This window comes from Lingula anatina, chromosome 1, assembly GCF_051362555.1.
Source record: "Lingula anatina isolate TDL-2025a chromosome 1, LinAna3.0, whole genome shotgun sequence".
NCBI lineage: Eukaryota > Metazoa > Brachiopoda > Lingulata > Lingulida > Lingulidae > Lingula > Lingula anatina.
The window spans coordinates 533826-550185 of record NC_141767.1 but is presented as its reverse complement, the minus strand read 5'-3'; the positions used below and the strand labels follow the sequence as shown (position 1 = coordinate 550185).

Here is a 16360-nt window from a genome sequence, read left to right as displayed (position 1 = left end):
TCTTCTAGTCTAGAGAAAAATCAGTATTTGTAATGTATATTGTAAATTAGGTGTGTACATTTTTAAAGAAGTGCCAAAAAGCCCAACTAACTTATGCATAGTATACTGTCCTGTATTTATTGATATTCTGCAGATGTTGCAGTGCTAACTAGTGAGGTAGTATTCTTGTAAATTAATTCTTTGTATAATAGTATGATAGTATTTAAAAAAGGACTTTACCTACATAGTATATCAGTATTCAAAGTATATCATTTTTTATCCCAGTAGACCAAGTGTTTTCTTTTTTTAGTGATCCAAGTACCTGGCAGTGTTGGGCACAATTTTTAATTATTTTGTAGTTTTCTAAGTTTTACGAGACAGAAATGTAAAGCCTTTTAATATCATTTGTATTTTGTCCAGAAATAAAAATTTCTGTGCAGTTAAAAGGTTGCCCATTAGTTCATTCTGTGTGCAAGTCTAAAATGGCAAAAACTAGAAGTAGATGGATCACATTACTATACTTTCTTAGAACTTGTGAGAGCCTCTGTATGAATACCACCCAAGGTATTTTTTTATCATGAGTGTGAGGTGCGTATAAGGGTTACACATAGTCTACTTTGGAAAGAGTGACAAAGACAAAGTGATTGCTGAAAGTTAAAAAAATTTATTTCTAACAGTCTGTACTTGTAGTTTTAATAAAAAAAAAAACCTTAATAATGAAATGATGTGGTAATTTCAGTATCCATCACTATTGTACTTTCACAATTGCACTTGAGAAACTTGACCTTTAACAACAGCAATGCTATACAGTAAGTATAGAAATAAAACAATCCAAAAAAACTAAGAAATACTAAAAACAATCCGTCCTTTACACATCATATGCATACGTGAAGGGAAATATATGTTCAATTTTGGAAGTGTTGGGCAGAACATGTATGGGAGGAAACTGTCCCAAGTGAACACGTCCAGTAAATACTTGTCCTAAGTGTGAACACACCCAGTAAGTACTTGTTCTAAATGTGAACACGCCCAGTAAATACTTGTTCTAAGTGTGAACACGCCCAGTAAATACTTGTTCTAAGTGTGAACATGCCCAGTAAGTACTATCACATTTAACAAAGAGCACCATTCTTCTTGCAAGTTGGACAAATACAAAAATTTAAATGTAATTCACTGATCTTTACAAACAACATGTTCATGGTATTAGTTAATAACTTTTCAAATTAATACTTTCATATCTAATATCTGACACACTTATCTTTTCAAGGCTATTTGCCTCAGCTCATGTTCCTTCAAATATACAATAGAAAAAAATTGTCTCAAACTGAATCTCATTCACAAAAAGATTTTTACTTCTGGTTTCTGATGAAAAGTGGCAGAAATGCACAGCTAATATCAACTGTTTATCAGATTATTAGCACCAGTTGTAAACTTGAAAGAAAAAATATTGTCTACAAACAAAACAAATCATAATTAAAGTAAAATTATTCTGCAGATCATTTTCCGCGACAGGTTTTTCAGAACACAGACTGATTGTAATGTGCAATTACAATATATTATTTTGATTTGTAAAAAAAATTGCTTACAACTAAATGTGTACATGTTTGTATTTAAGAAGTGTACAAACCCCTTATACAGCACATTTATGTGAAAGTAAGTGGATGATCAAGATTATAAAGTTTGGCACAAAGCAATATAAACACTATACATGCAAGAATATATGTAAATGTATACAAATTATTTTAAATTATTATTTGTTAAACAAACATGATATTGTCGCAAGTCTCTTTCATCTTAAGCAAATTGATATATGCACACTTCACATTAGTGAAAATAAACGGTATTATAAATTATGGATTGTCTGGATGCAAAAAAAAAAGGGAAAAATAAATTAACAATATTCAATGACTCTTCAATATGGCACAAAGAAAAAGTTCCTTGCATAGTAATAGTAAAGTGCGTCTACTGCATTCCTCTCCACTGTACTTCAAGACACGCAATGCTGTCTGTGTTTTCTCATGTGCCAGTTCAACGAGGCTCTCTGACGACAGCGATAGTCACACTGGTCACATTTAATCGGCTTCTCATCTGTGTGTCGACGCATGTGCACCTTCAGTTGCCAGTTTGTACGAAAGCGTTGCTGACAAAACTTACATGTGTGATGCTTATCCCCGGAGTGCACCAGAAGATGGCTGTTTAATGTGGTTTGACTTACAAATGACTTGCCGCAGCCCGGGACATCACAATGGTAAGGCTTTATCTTGTAGTGTACAACCTGGACATGTTTAGATGCCAACTGCTGGTTTTTTAATTCAGTGCTGCAATCATCATACGGGCAAGTCAACACCTCCTTGGCACTGTGGGACTGAGAAATGTGGAGATTCAGTTTTTGTTGACTGAAGAAAAGTTTCCCACACTCTCCACAAATATGAGCCATGTCCTCATGGACTAGCTGCATGTGTTGCTGTATGTTATGATCTGGTACGTTTTCTCCACAATGGTCACACCGTTTATCTGTGTTCTCGTGGGTAGATTTCATATGGATGTCCATAGTGTAGTAAAACTTGGCCTCAAATCCACAGAGCTGACATTGGAAAGGGGGGTCAGCACTCCCATGGGTCTTCTCATGACTTTCTAGGGCCCTCTTTGACTTGAAGGACTTTCTGCACACAGAACAGGACATGGCCATTGTGAAGATTTGCATGGTGCTGCCGTTGCCCATAAACTTCTGGTTTATTTCCCACTGCAAGCTGGGGCCTTCTCCTTGGTTCTCTGCAGTTTGATTCACACTTACATTACCGCTGACTTCTTGTGACTGTTCCTCTTCCTCCTCCTCCTCATCTAGCTCACATATGATGTTATCTCCAGTGTCTAGGGCATGTTTGTCCTCGTGACCTTGAAGGTCAAACTGGTCTTCTGACCCACAGTGAGGATCTGACAGAGTACTGTTATTGTTCTGATGGTCCACCTGCTGCTGTGTTGCAGTGGTTTGGGCAGGGTTCATATTCTGAGGATAGCTGCTGCCCTGTTCATCTTGAACTATGGGAGGCATCCAAGTTCTTTCTTTTCTGACAAGATCTCCTGTCTCTTTATCCAACTTGAATTTGCAAGTCCCTGGAATAGGCTCCTGGCGTTTTCTGGGAGAATATCTCTTAGGCACGGATGACAGCTTTTTTCCTCCATAACCTCGGACTTTGGGCTGGACAAGATGGCGATCTGTGAAGCGAAACTCACAAAATGTAACTCCACTTTTTGTGACTCGTTCTTTCCCTGGATGCATCAACTGGTATTGAACAATTTTTGACTTTTGTTTGAGAGGGACATCTCTTGTCTTGGCAGTGTCAATCTGTGACAAGGCAGACCTCTCTGTGGTGGTGAAGGCACTGGTCAGGGCGCTGTGAGCAGTTCTGGCTGTGCTTACAGGCCCCTGATGGACAGAGTCATATGTGGCATTGGACGGAGTATCCACAGCAGCAGTGGCCATAGCAGGGTGACTGGTAGAGAGATGAGGAGTGTAATGTGTCCACTGGGTTTTCCTTCTCCTTCCTCTCTGACCAGTGTGATCTCCATATATCAATTCCCGTACTGTCACTGAGGACGGTAAACCACTGGGAGAGTCTGCTGTCCCTGACATGGTAATGTTACTGCTGGAAGACTGGCTATTACTGTAATTGTTCACTGGCACTGACCAGGCTGCTGTGCCACTGGGAATATTTGGACTGAAAGAGGTGGGTATTGCCAGCAATGGGATGGCTTGGTTAACTGAAGCATAGGAGCCTATCCCAGTGGCCATCATGACAGGGAAGCCCACCTGGTCCACCATACTGGACACTGGCTGGGATAACTTGCTGGTGCTGAGCTGCTGGGATAAATAACCAGAAGTTGCCGTGGCAACGGCTGGTGCAGCTGTTGATGCAGTCACATTGGCAGTATTTTTGGAAGCCGGATCAACAGCATTGATAAATACCAGTTTCTTGTTGTAGTTGGCAGATCTATTTACTGAGTCTGTGTGTCTAGTGTCCATGTCTACTTTCTGTGTAGCTGACATTGATTGGTCTTCCAATCTCTGATTAGACCAAGTTTTAGTATAGAGATTATCCAGTGTTCTCTCCCCTTCTTTCTTCACACGCACAGTGGACAGATCTAAGACTTCATCCTGAGTATTTCTGTTATCAACTTGAGGTTCTACATGTTCATTTCTGCAATCTTTATCTTGGTGAGCATCCTGTTGTTGAATATCTTCCATTTCAGCAGCTTCACTCTCTGAGCCTCCAAGGTCTGAGTAGTTCATCTCATCACCCTCAACACAATGCCTGAATAGATGAAAGAAACAATAAATATAATACTTGAAATGACAAAGTCATCGACTAAGAAGATAATTTTGTTGTCCAGAGTTTAATTTAATGTACAGTGCATGTAAAACATAAGTAAATTTTTGTTCATAGAAATGAGACATTTATGTGAGCAGACAATTACTGAAAGGGGAATTTTTCAAGGCTACTCTCAATCAAAACCAACTTTATTTAAAGAAAGGAAAAAACACATCTTTACATTGTTGAATAAAATATTTGTCATCAATTTTTACACTAACCTATAATGTAATTTAAGTAGATATTTGACAAAACCATCATTATCTTTCTCCATCTCAATTCTAGCAGCATCAAAATCATCATACACAAATCTGGATAATGAAATGGAAGGTGTGGCCTGTCTGTGCTTAAGTGGCATCTGAAACATTATGTACAGTAAATATCAGAAATGTCCAATCTTCACAAAAAATAGTAACACCAACAGTTCAAAATAGCATCTTTTTTATTTCCAATTTACCATTAAAATGAATAACTTATACAACAAACTCAACTATATTAAAAATGACTTTTAAGTTGATTAAAATTGTATAAACCAACTTTTACATTAAAAACAGTTAATAACTAACTTCTTATGTATTAAACACATACCATTCTAGTCTGTAAGTTTGTTCTCTGAATGTTCCCTGTGGAAGAGTCATTGTCTACAATGGAATCCTCGTCTTGGCAGGTGCTGGACAGGTGAGAAGTAGGGGGCGCCAGGTTTGAGGACAGGCCATGCTGTCTGCCATTTTCACTTAAATTTTGACTGTAAATATAAAACATATGCAAAGCCAATTTACTAATTTTTTTTTTTTTTTTTTTTTTTTTTTACAAATTACACCTTTCATTATTGTACCACCAGCGTAGGCGCTGGCGGTACACATGGTTTTAGTCCCGACCCGTATGTTCCGCCGGCTCCTGCGGCTCCGCCGGCTCCGCCGGCTCCTGCGGCTCCTGCGGCTCCGCCGCCAAGTCACCGTTACCGCTTCTCCTCCTAGACGGTAAGGGCCTCCATACCCATCTCTTGGATTTAGGTCACCTATAATCTCAACTCGTTCCACGTAAAATTTGGGCTTTGTCGGTATTGGGGTCTAGGTGTGGCACTCATTGCAATGCACCCTTGTCCAAAAATGGCAAAATTAAATGCTAATTATCTCCCCTACGGAAGGAATTATGGGAAAAATTTCTACAGACAGCTTTCCAAAAGTCATATGTGTAGATTTCAAATATGCCCTTGGATTTGACCTTTGACCTTTATTTCAAGGTCAAACGGGCCAAAATTTTCAAAAAAACAAAATTTTTGCTGAAAAAAAAATTATTTGCGGTCTTATTCAGACACCACACAGACTTAACTAATAATATTAATGGAAAGTGTTACCCTTCAGGTCATCTTTCATCTCCGTGAATTTGGGGTCAATCGGTGCATTTTCACGGAATTAGCGGCCATAAGATATCGAAACTGAAAACTGTCTCTAAATCGGGAACCGTTAATGCCAGACACCCATTCTTTTTTGCATTTTGTAGAGCATGTAAAGCCCAACACTGGAGGTGGTCTCCGTTTTTTTGTATTCCATACGGTTTTCGAGTTACGCTGTATCAAAAAGTACATATTGGTGGTGAAAGCAAAATGTGCAGTACGGTAATGGATAATAAATTTTGAACTCCGGAAAAATAAAACATAAGGCTTGGCAAAGCAGACAACTTGTGGTCAAAAATGACATTATTTCATCAAATTTGAACATCTGGAACTTCAGAGCACCTCCCATTTCAAGAATTTTGACCAAAATGACCTTTTCTTTATTTTAATTAATTTTTTCTGTAGGAAATTTATGGCACATTATGGTAACTCCAAAATTATAACATTTAGTCCCTTATATCTCCAAAACTGGCAGAGATAGGTCCATAGTTACTATTGAAGTTGAATAGGAAGACATATACTGGCAATCTAAATGTGACCTTAAAATTGACCTTTGACCTACTTTTCACCATGAACTGAACTTTGCAAATTTTGCTTCCCTTTTATCTCCAAAACTGGCAGAGATAGGTCCATAGTCTCTATTGAAGTTGAATAGGAAGTCATATACTGGCAATCTACATGTGACCTTAAAGTTGACCTTTGACCTACTTTTCACCATGAACTGAACTTTGCAAAATTTGATTCCCTTTTATCTCCAAAACTGGCAGAGATAGGTCCATAGTCTCTATTGAAGTTGAATAGGAAGACATATACTGGCAATCTAAAAGTGACCTTAAAATTGACCTTTGACCTACTTTTCACCATGAACTGAACTTTGCATATTTTGCTTCCCCTTTATCTCCAAAACTGGCAGAGATAGGTCCATAGTTACTATTGAACGTGAATAGGAAGTCATATACTGGCAATCTAAGTGTGACCTTGAAATTGACCTTTGACCTACTTATTATCATGAACTGAACTCTGCTAATTTCTTTCTCTTTTAACTCCAAACCTGGCAGAGATAGGCCCATAGTTACTATTGAAGTTGAATAGGAAGTCATATACTGGCAATTTACTGTGACCTTGGAATTGACCTTTGACCTACCTTACGATGAACTTAACTTTGATTGTACCATTTTTAGTAATATATATATTTTTTGCATATTTTGAAAATTCTTGTTGATTGCATTTTTATGTACAGACACAGATGTGTCTGTACATATAGCCATCATCTGCGTCTGTCGTCGCCGTCGCCGTCGTCGCTGTCGTCGTCGCCGTCGCTGTCGCCGTGCACTTTTACCGATAACACGATAAGTGGAAAACCATTTTACCTTTTGACTTGAAACTTGCAGAACTGATGAATATTCATAAAACGCAGGTCAAGTTCGAAAATCAGCATGATCGGGTCACTTTTAGGTAATTTATGCTGTTTTTTCACTTTTTTCAGCATATATGCAGCACCGATAACACGATAAGTGGAAAACCATTTTACCTTTTGACTTGAAACTTACAGAACTGATGAATATTCATAATACGCAGGTCAAGTTCGAAAATCAGCATGATCGGGTCACTTTTAGGGAATTTATGCTGTTTTTTCACTTTTTTCAGCATATATGCAGCACCGATAACACGATAAGTGGAAAACCATTTTACCTTTTGACTTGAAACTTACAGAACTGATGAATATTCATAATACGCAGGTCAAGTTCGAAAATCAGCATGATCGGGTCACTTTTAGGTAATTTATGCTGTTTTTTCACTTTTTTCAGCATATATGCAGCACCGATAACACCATAAGTGGAAAACCATTTTACCTTTTGACTTGAAACTTACAGAACTGATGAATATTCATAATACGCAGGTCAAGTTTGAAAATCAGCATGATTGGGCTATTTTGAGGGAATTTATGCTGTTTTTTCACTATTTTCAATATAAATGCAACACTGATAACACAATATAAGAAAAACGGATTGGCCAATTGTAATTATACTCACAGGAATGGTCAATCTTACTAAAACGCAGGTTGAGTTCGAAAATCAGCATAATCGGGCCATTATTTTAGAAGTTATACTGTTTTTTTCACATTTCCTCAGATTCAATTCTTAAGCATGTTAACAGTCTCATTATTTAACTAATAAGATGCCTAAAAGTGTTTGTTTGATATTTCCTGCATCTTTACAACATTGTTAGTTGATTATGTAAAAAACATGGTAAACTTGTTATCATGTATTGTGTAATAAAGTGTCAAAAATAGAAATAAACTCATATCATTGCAGTTTGTCAGATTCAATCATCCACTATGTTCAGAATCTCAGAATGGAGGAAATTGGACATTTAACACTGTTCTATTGATACTTTTCCCATCTCATCAATTTTCTTAGTTGGTCATATAAAAATGGCAGTAAAATGTTTATTTTGTTTTATGTTAAAAAAGTGTTAAAAATGGAAATAAACCCATTTCAGAACAGTGCTGTCTTGTTTACATTTTGGCATTATCAAGGCGTGACTTTGAAGTTCCATGGGCCTGAAGACCTTTGCTAGTCACATTTTCTGAATATCTGTGATACAAATATTTTATAATTAAAAATTGATGGTCATTAAGCTGTTAAACATTATGTAATATTGCATCAAAATTTGAAGAAACCCCTATTTTGGGCACTGCTTCCATGATGACCATTTAAGGAAAATCATGTCACGTACTGTTCTCAAACTTACAGGAAAGAAACATGGGACTAAAATACAGCTTCAGTAGGCAATGCAGTCTGTTTGGTTTTTTTTTTTTTTTTTTTTTTTTTTTTTTTGGCAGTTAAACAGTTTTTTGTGAAAATTTAATTTTTCACATATTGGCATTTTCAAGGTGTGACTTTAAAGTTCCATGATCTTGAAGACTTTTGCTTGTCACATTTTCTGAATGTCCATGTTACTAATATTTTATTAATAACATTTGATTGCCATTATGCTGTTAAACATTATTTAATGTTGTATCAAAATTTGAAGAAACCCCTATTTTGGGCACTGCTCCTATGATGACCATTTAAGGGAAATCATGTCACTTACTGTTCTCAAACTTATAGGAAAGAAACATGGCACTAAAATACAGCTTCAATAGGCAATGCAGTCTGTTTGGTAAATTTTTCTGGCAATTTAACAGTTTTTTGTGAAAATTTAATTTTTCACTTATTTGCATCTTTATTTTCTGTTCTTTGTCTGTACATTTGACAGCTTTGCTGCCTTGTTACAGCTTGTCAAGCACAAGACTGGTGGCTGTGTTCCTTATTTTGTATATGTGGGGGTCTATACGAATGCTCTTGCTCCAGCTGGTGGTACAATATTCGGAGGCGGTATCGCCTCTCTGATCCTCTAGTATATAGTGTAATGAGTCATGTCTGTATTTAAGATAGAGATGCATGAGGTATAAAAATTTACCGACAGTAAAAATGAATTTTCAACAAATACATATGTATACATCTTAAAACTGTAATTGTAAAATGAAGAAATGAATTTTCAATTAATCTGAAACATCTTCAAGCTTAAAAGGCAGAATAAATATCATAGTATAATAAATAATACAATGCACCAATATCTATCAAACAACTGGCTGTGCAGCTGGTTAAAAAAAATCTGTCTATGCTTGTAACTAAACAGACATACCTGAGGTTGAGCAGATGTTGAATAAATTGTGAATCAGATATGAGTCCCAGTCTGGACTTCTCTCTCTGCCAGGGCTGTGTATAAGATGAAGGCAACTGAATGCTGGCATTTCTCTGCATCCTACGGTACATTTTCCTCACTTCTTTCCTGTCCATGCCCACATATTTTTTGGGTCGCCCTGCTCCAACTCTGTACCCTCCACGTACACTTTTTGTTGATTTGAGAAATTCCTTCATCTTCCAGTCATCATCATTCTCTTCAGATGCCATGGTGGTGGTACACAGGAAATACCACCATGTACTAACCCTCTGTCAAAGCACCATACTGTATGTACACTGCATTCAGCAAGACACCTGATGAAGATTAATAAATCTGTGTTGAATATAAAAAATAACAAAAATTGTAAGAATATTTTACAACCCCACCTACAAAAATGGCAAACATAGCACCACAAGATTACATTTGGTAAACAGTATATCTACATAAACTATATTTTATATTTTGACAATAAAGTACATGTAGACTGAAAATAAAGTAGATGTTTTGTTGTAATCAGCTACATTTCCATTAGTAGATTAAATAAATTGAATTTCTTTTTACATAGCTATAAATACTATCCAGAAATTTTTGACCCTTTGCCAATGAAAATGTGCAAATTAATATTATAATATTCCCCAATTTACCTACAGTGATCAGCTCCACTATACAACCTTGAAAGCAGTAAAACGTTCTGCACAAAATGCAAGGAAACCTAAAATCATCCTTTCACGGTTTTGTTTACTCTCACCAAACCCCTAATCTAAAATGGGCATCTGGCAATTCTGCTTTCCGTCCTCCACGGAGGCGAGGCAATGGAAATCTATGCCCATAAATGGCATTCAACTACCTGGAGCCGGCGCTTCCAGGAGTTACATATCGCTCCTCTACCTGAACAGTTTAGTCATCCCAGCAGGCCTTTCCTGCTTTTATTCACAACAGATCCCAAACTGTTTTAACCATTCTTATTTAAAACAGACACTATTAATTTCCTCGAGACTGAGAGAGAAATTCCTACTGATATTTTACAAAATGCAAAGAGATTCTGAATTTCATAGGTCAATTCGACGCTCTGCGTCCACTTTAGCCAGGTGTAATTTACTGCAGATTCAGAGATCATATGTAATGCACAAATTCAAACACGTATATAACTCACCAAATCGCATTACTTAATTAAAAGGCAACTTTTAACGAGTTGACCCTCACCAAGATACATTTCATAGGGGGCAGCCATATTGGTGATTCCTAGAAATGGATGTGATGTTCTATTTCATTGGCTTAAAGTAATGAAGTCAATCTGATCAAATTTGAAGGCAATAATGGAAAAGACACATAAACAGAAGCAGATAATAATGAAAACAAACTAATTAAGTATAAAAACACGTTCATATTCATGTTTGAGCAAATTAGCTTGTGTTAAATCAGTATTAAAAGTAAATTTTATCGTGGATGTGTGATCTTTACTTGGCCAATCAAACATCATCTCTGACGGATATCTACGCTAAATTTTCGTACCTTTCCGTAAAATGAATAAAAACTTTGTGATTGGTCATTTAATTTACGGAAATACCCGAAAGGGTGACATCTTAGAACAGGCGAGGTGTGGATTTGTCTTTTCGTGTTCCCAAAAAACCGGTCTATCATGAGTAACTCAAACTGGTAAACTACCTAGAAAATGACCGACGAGCTAAGAGAATAGTTGTTCGTCCTTTTTCATTCGGGATTATCTGAGCACATTTCATGTTGCCGTGTAAACCGAAGAACAATGACGGAGGTGCTGCAGGTCCATCAGCAACAGCCAGCGACAGAGAGAAACGCAGACATTGGTATCGTTGTTGAGACAGAGACGCAGTGCCAAGAACACACGGAGACTAAGACAGAGCCTGTGATAGATATTGTGATAAACAATGTTGTGTGTTCCTTTAACACAAGGTGTCATCTGAACCTGAGGAAGATAGCGACAGAGGGGATCAATGTTGAATACAAGAGGGAGAATGGGGTATGACCACTTAGTCCTAACACTCTTCACGCTAGCACTTCTATAAATTTACACTTTTATAACCAATGCTGTGAATAAAATACTGTGAATAGATTTGCTAGACTGATCGTTCAAGCTGATTATTTTTCAAAGATATAATTTTTTCAAAGATGTAATTTTACATAAACATAAGCACATTCGACTGTCACCTTGATTAAGTATTCGACCAGTTAAATGAACCTAAAAATTCCAGAACACGAGTGTCCACTACCATATTAGTCTAACACGCAAAAAAATCATCAAAATCGGTTAATTTTTTATGGGAGTTCATAAAACTGCCAAATGGCCTCGAAAAAAAAGGTGAGCTTGTGAAACAGAATCTCCAAAAATAAGCAATAGAAAATTCAAATAAAATAGTAAAAGACAACGGATCATCCAAACTCGGTACACCTACTGCTGTATTCCCAAGCTTCATCCTCCTGTAAAGATAAAGATGTATACCAGGTTCATTAACCAGTTGAGTGTGCACAAAAGTACCCAAGTATTGCATGCTTTATTTATTGCTGTTAAACATTTCCTTCAGGCATGGGCTTTTGTAAAAACTGAAAGCAGTGTTATTTGCTGCAGGCATACAGGGGTCTCATAAGTACCTTTGTTTTAACAATTGAAATATAATACAAAAACCATGTACCCTCTAGTCTAATACATAACACAACATGGTTGGTGTCATTTTATATGTTGGAATATATTTTATATCTTGTAATAACTTGCTGGTCAGATTTTAAAAAGAATAGTGCCCATCTTTTGTTCCAGATAGTTTTTTATTTTTCAGGGGTTTTCATCATTATTATTATTATTATTTGCTTCCTTTCCAGATGGTGTCAATGAAGATAAGGCATCCAAAAGCCACTGCCAGTATTTGGTCATCAGGAAAGATAACATGTACTGGAGCCACAAGGTGATGACATGGGACTGAAACACAGTTATCTTAAGTCATTGTTTGTAAATATATCGCATAGGTCATGGCTGGCACTGACGGTCCTATAAACACTAGATTATCTTCTTCAGGGATATGGAAGGGCAGTATTTAAATTGTACATATCTTATTACATGTAATGTATATTCTTATCATAGTGAATTGCATGTACTAGCATTGTGTCTTTTGAGGGAGGTTGATTTTAATGAAGTTATAAGTAGGATGGATTTTCTTTTATTTTCAGTGAAGAGGAAGCAAAGAAGGCTGGTAGGAAGGTGGCGAGGGCATTGCAGAAGTTGGGCTTCAACGTCAAGTTTGCTAGTTTCAGGGTTGTCAACGTACTGGCCACCTGCATCTTACCCTTCGCAATCAGGATTCAAACTTTCTCAGATGAAAACAGAAATAACGCCAGGTAAAACAGAGTTTGCCTTTTCAGATAAATATTTTCCATCTCTGCTCAAGGATATGCATTGATCGAATTAATGTCTGCCATTACCCAGTTCTCCTTTATCTGGTCTAGTTGTAAAAGTTGTTAATAACTATTGTGTCCCAACAGTTAACCCCCTCCCCCTTTCTTCATCTACACAAGGGTTAACATAAAGTTTTCTAGAATTAGTGAAATCATTCCATTATTGTTTATCTAATTACACCATGACCCCCTTGTTTCTTTTCTAGTTATGAACCGGAACTGCACCCAGGAGTTACGTACAAAATAAAAGATCCAAAGGCAACATTAAAAGTGTTTTCCACAGGGAGTATAACTGTTACAGGTAAATATACAAGAGGTTTACAATACAGCTAGAAAATTGTTGGTGCTACCTAACACTGTATTAGATAGTGAACAGGGGTAACTTCTTCCTGTGAGTTCCTTACACAGAGGATGATCTCTGTTCTTATGGAATTTCTGGTAATTAAAAAAGAATGTGTGTGTGCAACATATGCAAAACACCAACATACATACTGGGGCCATATAATTTATATGATCATTCCATATTACATGGGTCATATGTTCGGGTGGTGATAATTTTCTCTTTTATTTTCTAGCTCCCCGTGTTTCCAATGTGCAGTCTGCCATCGAACATGTTTATCCTCTGGTCTACGAGCACAAAATGTACAAGCCTCCTTCCTCTGTAAAGACTCTGCCAGAAGCTGCAGTGGAAGTATCAGGCCCCACTAAAATAAAGCGGAAGAAACCAAAAATTACAAAATCAATAGACTTGGATGAGGAAGATGAGTGCAGCTCATTTGAGTCAAGTGGTGACGAAAGTTACAGCTCAGATGCCAGTTTTGACTGAAGAGTTTCAGAAATGGAATTGATTAAAGGCCCCACTAACTACTCCCAGGGTCAAGTGTGGCGACCCACTACAAAGTTTGCCATGTAATAGACACTAAATAGATATCTCGTGGGGAAGTATTCAAGTGGGTCGGCCATATTTGACCCTTGGACTAGTTAGTACCCTATTCTGAATGGGGCCATGCATTGATGTTACTTTTTCTCTCACTTGGTATATGACTTGTTTTTGACTCCAATGTTCATCACATTGAACCATAGTTGGAACTAATGCAGCAAAAACGATGCAGTAGAACTTACTGTCAAACACTATTGTTACTATAAATGTAAAAGATAAGAGATTTTGAATTAAAAAGTGGATTTCTTCAATCATTTTTCCCAGTATGAATGGTCATACTGTTTGAATACAGCTTCATTACTGATTTACAGTTGAAATATTTAAAATGGAAGGAAAGCTAACACTGCTTGAAGTTATAGGATAGAAGGCCAAGGGTATATTCCAGCTTTTAATTGTACAAGTATACAAAGCAAGTATGATTAGAATGTACAAAATCTCATTGATCTCAGAAAGAAACAGATGTTATTAAACATCCCCCTGAAAGTAGTTTTATTAAGCAATGTTGTGTGAATGAAGTCGGAGGTGTAGGTGCCTTGCCACACCTGTTTATAAGGTGAGGGTGGACAGGCTCTGGGACAAATATAATGTAAGCAGTTCTTTTGGAGGTAAATTAATGGCAGGTAATGTGCTGCAAATCACTGGTATACTTTCACCCTCCTCTCATGTTGTATTTCATTATATCAATTGTTAGATGATTGTTAGGCACAATTCGTATTGTTATCTCGTGCCAATTAGCAACTGTTTCAGTTTCAAGGTCATTTTTGTTTGTTATTTGAGAGGTCATCAACCTTTTCATTGTGTAAGTTTCTACTTTTGTATAATAATAAATTTGGTTATGTAATAAGTGCTCCTGTTGTAGATTTTACTTTACACCAGTTAGATTCTCAGACAATCCTACAGTGGTTCTCATATCAAATATATTTCAGTGCAGGTTGTTCAGTATTTTAGACCCCACCCAAATTGCATTCAGATTAAGGCCTACTGAAGCTGCTAAAAGATAGTTAATTACCCCCGTACAGCTTCAGTAGACCTGCCAGACATCAGAGCCACTTAGCCAAATTTAATTTGGCTAGAAACCCTTCAGAGATGGGTCAATCTTGCTTGATCGATTTAGGCATAGGAATGGGGTCTTAGTTAATTTCTGAGTACAATTACTGCACCCAAAATAATTAGTACAGAGAAATAAACTACTAACAATTTTACCTCCCCCCCCCCCACATAATTTTTACACACGATCTCTTTAAAGATTGCCAAGCACATTTCACAATCTTATCATTCTTTTAATAGTTATACAGATCTGCATCATAAAAATAATGAACTTTATGCACAATTTAAAACAGAGAGACGTATGGATTTTTACAAAAGTTCTTTATTGTTTTAACCATGAATGTCTGCAGATTTCTCATATAATGTATTCTATATACTTCCAGTTGTTTTTTAAACAGAATAACCATTATCAACATTCTCACATTGACCAATTGAGGACTTCTATATTATTGTGACCAATAATTAATGTCTTGAAATTAAAAAATTAAAAGTCAAGACAGCCAAGCTGTAAGACATTATTTCTGCTATGTTCATCTTTATTCAGACAAAAAAACAATTTGATACAAGACGAGCAGCACATATTGCTACATTAGACATCCCAAGATGGAGAGTCATTTGCTAGGTTATCATTGGCTTCCATCTCCACGTCATCTGCACTGTCTGGCTCATCTAACATGTCCGTATCTAACTCATCAGGATCTGTACCTGACCCACTGTCAGGCTCATCACCATCCTCTTCATCATCCTCATCATCATAATGCTCTGCTGCTGTTTTACCAATAGGAATGATATCTTTATCTTTATCAGCAATACTCTGTAGCCAGTCCCTGTGTTCTTCTTCAAGCTTGGAGAGCTCATTCTCATCATCACATGGTTTGTCCACTTGAAACCACAGAGGGTCCACAAGCCTAGGGAGAAGGCTTGGGCATATTGGACCATTCATTGCCATTGTGGACATTAAATGCTATATATTCAAATGTTTAATACAATGGCTTACAGAAATGTTTGTGCTAACTAAAACTGCTTTGGCTCTGACCAGCACAGTGACTAGGGCAATATATTCTGCTATATCAGAATGTTTTCTTCTGTCAAATACACTAATTGTAGTCAAGCCAGTGGACACACTAAAAAAGTCTACACAGTTTCAGTCTCTAATCTTCGGGTCTTTCTGGTGGAGGACCACAAGGCTGAAGCATTCTTTCCATTAAATTAAATTTCACTCTTGCTTTGGCTTCGTTTTCAACAATGGCGAAATAGTTCAGCATATCAAAATGCCCCATGTACGAGGCATTACTGTCTCTGTGTTGGTTTGTAAGCCACTCCCACTTGTTTGTGTCGGCGTGGCCGGTCCCTATATATTTAGACTGTAGATGCTCTAGCTGACTGTGGATATTATAGCGGTCTCCCATCTCAACAACGCACCTGTAGTCACAATATGGCGCCGGTTTACCATGTTCATAAAAGGGATAACGACAAATT

General features: G+C 37.0%; 4 protein-coding genes across 6 annotated transcripts; 1 reads left to right on the top strand and 3 right to left on the bottom strand.

Annotated features, from left to right (window-relative positions):
* Window positions 1–623: 623 nt before the first annotated feature.
* Window positions 624–10789, bottom strand: LOC106174067 (uncharacterized). 3 transcript variants are annotated; one of them, XM_087002833.1, is made up of 5 exons: window positions 10628–10789; window positions 9436–9788; window positions 4938–5094; window positions 4571–4707; window positions 624–4292 (listed from the first exon to the last, which is right to left on the bottom strand). In XM_087002833.1, the coding sequence occupies exons 2-5, from the start codon at window positions 9702–9704 to the stop codon at window positions 1967–1969; spliced, it is 2889 nt and encodes a 962-aa protein (XP_086858959.1). In that variant the 5' UTR covers window positions 9705–9788; window positions 10628–10789; the 3' UTR covers window positions 624–1966. The 3 variants fall into 3 exon arrangements, with proteins under 3 accessions (XP_086858959.1, XP_023933477.2, XP_023933478.2); XM_024077709.2 differs by lacking the exon at window positions 10628–10789 and adding an exon at window positions 10119–10579; XM_024077710.2 differs by lacking the exon at window positions 10628–10789 and adding an exon at window positions 10123–10579.
* Window positions 10790–11027: 238 nt separating this feature from the next.
* On the top strand, window positions 11028–14681 carry LOC106174042 (TATA box-binding protein-like 1). Its single transcript, XM_013555415.2, has 5 exons — window positions 11028–11470; window positions 12325–12407; window positions 12670–12837; window positions 13101–13195; window positions 13470–14681. The coding sequence occupies exons 1-5, from the start codon at window positions 11237–11239 to the stop codon at window positions 13718–13720; spliced, it is 831 nt and encodes a 276-aa protein (XP_013410869.2). The 5' UTR covers window positions 11028–11236; the 3' UTR covers window positions 13721–14681.
* Window positions 14682–15185: 504 nt separating this feature from the next.
* LOC106157480 (uncharacterized) lies at window positions 15186–15839 on the bottom strand. The gene has a single exon (XM_013533150.2). It carries the CDS (start codon window positions 15837–15839, stop codon window positions 15471–15473), a length of 369 nt encoding a protein of 122 aa, XP_013388604.1. The 3' UTR covers window positions 15186–15470.
* A 193-nt stretch (window positions 15840–16032) lies between these two features.
* On the bottom strand, window positions 16033–16345 carry LOC147763806 (splicing factor 3B subunit 5). Its single transcript, XM_086995503.1, has one exon. It carries the CDS (start codon window positions 16288–16290, stop codon window positions 16033–16035), a length of 258 nt encoding a protein of 85 aa, XP_086851629.1. The 5' UTR covers window positions 16291–16345.
* Between the last annotated feature and the right edge of the window lie 15 nt (window positions 16346–16360).

Excerpts from the sequence above, each read along its gene's own strand:
- LOC106157480 (XM_013533150.2), bottom strand. The coding sequence starts at position 15,839 with ATGTCCACAATGGCAATGAATGGTCCAATATGCCCAAGCCTTCTCCCT.
- LOC106174042 (XM_013555415.2), top strand. The coding sequence starts at position 11,237 with ATGACGGAGGTGCTGCAGGTCCATCAGCAACAGCCAGCGACAGAGAGA. Across the intron at positions 11,471-12,324 it reads AATACAAGAGGGAGAATGGG|ATGGTGTCAATGAAGATAAG; the intron begins GTATGACCACTT and ends CTTCCTTTCCAG. Across the intron at positions 13,196-13,469 it reads AGGGAGTATAACTGTTACAG|CTCCCCGTGTTTCCAATGTG; the intron begins GTAAATATACAA and ends TTTATTTTCTAG.
- LOC147763806 (XM_086995503.1), bottom strand. The coding sequence starts at position 16,290 with ATGGGAGACCGCTATAATATCCACAGTCAGCTAGAGCATCTACAGTCT.
- LOC106174067 (XM_087002833.1), bottom strand. The coding sequence starts at position 9,704 with ATGGCATCTGAAGAGAATGATGATGACTGGAAGATGAAGGAATTTCTC. Across the intron at positions 5,095-9,435 it reads CAACATCTGCTCAACCTCAG|TCAAAATTTAAGTGAAAATG; the intron begins GTATGTCTGTTT and ends TTATATTTACAG. Across the intron at positions 4,708-4,937 it reads CAAACTTACAGACTAGAATG|ATGCCACTTAAGCACAGACA; the intron begins GTATGTGTTTAA and ends ATAATGTTTCAG.